At 37.6% G+C, this 4,615-nt stretch overlaps 1 protein-coding gene across 1 annotated transcript; it reads right to left on the minus strand.

The window, feature by feature from the left end:
- Positions 1-369: 369 nt before the first annotated feature.
- LOC111901275 (putative serine/threonine-protein kinase-like protein CCR3) lies at positions 370-3,169 on the minus strand. Its single transcript, XM_023897133.3, has one exon. It carries the CDS (start codon positions 3,016-3,018, stop codon positions 643-645), a length of 2,376 nt encoding a protein of 791 aa, XP_023752901.1. The 5' UTR covers positions 3,019-3,169; the 3' UTR covers positions 370-642.
- Positions 3,170-4,615: the final 1,446 nt, after the last annotated feature.

The following is a 4,615-nucleotide window of genomic DNA, read 5'->3' on the forward strand; positions in this document are numbered from 1 at the left end:
AACTAAACCCCTTTGCACTTCCCATATATTATTTACTATTTCTTCATAACCGATTTAAACCAACGACTTCACGTATTAGAGGAAAACATAGTTGTATTTATATGAAATTTATGTGGTTGTGAATTGTGGTAATATTATAATTTAATAAAAATATATCATTTGTTTAAAATTATTGATAAATAGCAGCAGCTATATGTCTTGGAAATTGGAACACCAGAGTTGAAGTATGCATATTGTTGTTTAGTCAATCTATGTCTTCTGCTTCTTTGAATTAAACACAAACCCCACCTTCCCAACATTTGCTTATCACTATCCATTATCCAACCACATCTTCATGGAAACCTCCCACCCAAATATGTAAAATATAACTTTTAAGAACCCAAATGTAAAACAAATTTTATAATAGAAATATTTTCTCTTCTCCATTAACAACAAAATAAAACCACTATCCACTACCAACTTTGTGGTTCTAGGGTGTGTTGCAAAATCATCTTCTATAACCACATGTTAGACTAACACTACCAAAACAGCATGAAAAAATATACTAATATTTATCCTAATCTTTGGTGTTTACAAAATATATACCCCCAAAATATTGTAAAAATCAACCTCATGGAATCAAAAATCAAAAAATCTGTAATCTCATTCAGACATAATCGAAATCTGACCACTGGAAATGCTGCCATGGCTGTCGTCACAGAGCACCACCGCTCTTTCCAAATTGGCCACAATATCAGTCATGGTGGGTCTTTCTCTACCTTCCAAGTTCACACAATGTATGGCGGTGTACGCCATCAGCTCCACCGCCTCCGCCTCATTCACCTCCGGAGGCCCCACTCTCTTATCCAGTATCTTTCCCAATTCGCCGGAAATCACCGCCGGTACAGCATAGTCCACCAGACTTATCGGCGTACCACCGTTGTCATCACTCTTGAATATCGCTCTTTTTCCGGTCAAAAGTTCAAGGAGTACTACCCCAAGGCCGTACACGTCACTCTTGGCAGTGACGACGTTTAATCCGTAGTATTCTGGATCAATGTAGCCGACGGTTCCGGCGGCCTTCGTTGCTCGGTGATCCGATTCGGATTCAGGACCCATTAGAGATAACCCGAAATCAGAAACCCTAGCGACCCAATTCGCGTCTAGCAAGATGTTAGATGATTTGATGTCGCGGTGTATGATCGGAGGAACTGCGTAATTATGAAGGTATTCGATTCCTCTTGCAGCATCCAACGAGATTTTGATCCGCATTTTCCATGAATTCAACAAGCTGCTATTCTTCTCCACGTTCTTCTTGTCGTGTAGATGATCGTACAGAGCTCCATTTCTCATGTACTCGTAAACCAAGAGCTTTTCGTCGCGTTCTTCGCAGTATCCCACGAGTCTGACTAAATGCTTGTGATGAAGACGAGATAAGAAAGCTAATTCTGAATCAAACGCGCTTTCTTTCTCTTGAAATTTCTTTGTTTTTTGACTCGTTTCCCCTCTTTTAATGGCGACTTCACGACCATCTATGAGTTTGCCTTTGTAGACAACCCCAAAACTCCCTGCACCGATTTTATTCTCTTGGGAGAAGTTATCGGTTGCTAAAGCTAAGTCGGCGAAGGTGAATTCCTCTTCCCTGTCAGCATGTTTTGAAGATGTTCCACTTCTTTGTCGCCGGAAAGCTCTTGACGCTTGTCGCCGGATTGTTGACGATCTTGAAACTGGACTGCTGTTTGAAAATTGAGGAGGATTGAGTGTAGAAGCAGTGATTGTGGGTTGAACGGAGTTGTGTATCTTTTTGTTCCCACAACAAACACCGGTCCATAAACAGTAAATAATAGTACAGATACCTGCAAAAGCCCCAATTGATCCGACTATGGCAAACGCCAGTAACCCCTTTCTCAAAGCTTTTGAAGGTGGAGACCCTGGGGCGTTACCATCTCCAAGCGGCGGTGGTGGTGGAGCCAATAATGGTGGGAAGAAACTGGATATATCACAAGGCTTACATATTGATCCATAGCCAGAACAAAGAATTTGAGATTGAGTGTATATACCACAACTGCAATCGGATGTAACACATGGCCCAGGAAGAATTTGTCTCAATGGAAGCTCGAAGTCTAATGGATACGAAGCGTTTCTAACCCATCCTTCTCCCCAGCAAATTACAGAGAGGTTGCTAGTTGTTAATCCACAAGTAGAATCCAATCCAGCAACGATAGACTCGAAGGAGACACCAAGTATATTATAACTCATAATCCCTCCTCCACCACCCCAACAAACTACAGAGCCATTTAATTTTCGCAAAGCACACGTATGGTTCGCACCAAGCGCAAGTGCAGAGAACTCGAAGGATGAATGATTTGGTACATTGATCTGTCCATAATCGTTGTTACCTCTACAAATCAAAAAACCGGTAGAATTTATACCACAGGCGTGATTACCTCCAACAGCAACATTCAACATGCGAAAATTTGTAAACGCGGCTTGAATAGCATTCGCTGCTTCTGAATTGGTTCCAAAACAAATGATTCCAGCGTCGTCCCTCAAATCAACACCACAAGTAAACCCTAATCCCGATGAAATCGATTGGAGATGATGGTTTTGAGTTGGAATCCCGTCACCATACCTCCAACAATAGACGTTCCATCCAGAACTATTCGTGATCGAGCAAATTTGAGTGTCTCCGATGGATAACTGACTCAAAAGCACCGTTTCGTTGTAGTAGAGACGCTTCGGAGTCAGGCTAGGGTTCCAACAGACGAGACTGGACCCGCCGGACCTGACGCCGCAGAACACATCACGACCACCGGCGATTGACTCAAATGAGATGTTAGAGAATACATCAAACACTTGGCCATTGCGCCAGCATTGGATCCGTTGACTCGGTTGACCAGCGACAATGCCGCAGACAGTGACGGTGGAACCATAGCTGATAGAGACAGTGGTGGCGGAGCCACCAAAGGCATGGGCGGTATATAAGATAGAAAAGATGAGACCGACGACGGAGATGACGGAGGCGGATAATGTCGTCATCTGATGGTCGGGTAGGCGCCGGCGACGATGTTTTGCATCGGTTGATATGAACGGAAAATTTTGATTGAGAGAGGAATACTGGAATAGAGAGAGAGAGAGAGAGAGAGAGAGAGAGAGAGATAATCAAATAATAAATGAAAATGAATATTCGAAAATAAAAGAATTTTAAATTTTCAGATAATCTGTTACCAGTGAGAATGTATAGAGAAGGGTGACGTACTGTCACACACGGCAAGCTATAATAAGATGACACGTGTTACTCTGTCACCGGTGTGCAGCTGTGTTTACACATAAGCAAAATACTTTAGGTCTAGGTAGCAAGCTTTGACCATTTACTTTTTGAAATACTGAAAGAGTGAAGATTATTCTTTTTGCTTTTTGTAAATGTGATAAATAAAAACAAAATAATACTATTTAAAATTTTATTTTCTGAATTCTTAAAAGATAAAACAAGTCGTTTTATTGTTACTTGTATTATTGTAGCATGTATTTGCCCCTCTTATGTGTGTGTTTTAATAAGATATTCAATAATAAAAACAGAAATAAAATATTAGGTACGACTGATATATATTGCATGTGGGACAATATTGTATTTGTTTCGTCAACATTCATATGTTTGGTGCATGAAACATAAGAAACTCTTCTTCTAAGTTCTAATGAAGTTGTGGTTGACGGAGAAATTTACTAATTAGTCCTTAGAGGTTGTTGTCATTTGTCTTAGTCCAAAGTCTAATTCTGGTTTCTTAGAATGTTCGTTATTAATACTAACAAGAAATATATGTAAAATTGATATAAGTATTTGTCTAACTTTTATGATCTCCTTTATTCATATTTTAATCCAATTTTATCTCTTTATATTTATCTTAAAGTAAGTATTGGTGACATTAATTTGCCATCTAATAAACATTGAATTTTTTTTTTGTCTAATTTAAGGATACTTTACTTTTAACAAATCTTTAGTCTGATAAAACTTAAAATTGAAGCAACTCTTACTGAAAGGAAAATACCACTTTTCTTGTATACGGCAATATATTTGCTAATCATGGGCATACATATACACAGATGATACACATGTGTCTATATATACGTGATAGATTTGTAATTTGTTGATTTTTAATATTGTTTTTGTTTTATGGTTTTGTTGATATTTAATTCCAATTTTCTCGAACCAAACCAATCTTGTTGATTATGATACGAAATAATATATCCCAATATCAATCTGATTAAAAATACGAGATGAAATTTGATTTATTTCGGTTGAATTACAACCACAAACCAATAAAATTATGCACAATATGCATCTACAACCTGGATTATGTTGGTAAGTGTTTTATAATATAATAAAATATAAATATAATACTTCCTCTATGTATTTATGACAACTTTATTATACTTTAGGATAATAAAAAAGTGAAACTTATTGATGATGAATTATTGACCACACCCTTTTCCAATAATGTTGAAAGGGAATGTCTACAAATATAAAAATGAAAATCATGCATATTTATAAATGCTAATTTTGAGATTAGTTTTAATCTAATGTTGAAACTTACATAGAATTATTTAAATTTCATTAACTTTAAACACATTTTGGGTG

This window comes from Lactuca sativa, chromosome 2 (assembly GCF_002870075.4).
Source record: "Lactuca sativa cultivar Salinas chromosome 2, Lsat_Salinas_v11, whole genome shotgun sequence".
Taxonomy (NCBI): domain Eukaryota; kingdom Viridiplantae; phylum Streptophyta; class Magnoliopsida; order Asterales; family Asteraceae; genus Lactuca; species Lactuca sativa.

Coding starts and splice junctions, on each gene's coding strand:
- LOC111901275 (XM_023897133.3), bottom strand. CDS start 3,018: ATGACGACATTATCCGCCTCCGTCATCTCCGTCGTCGGTCTCATCTTT.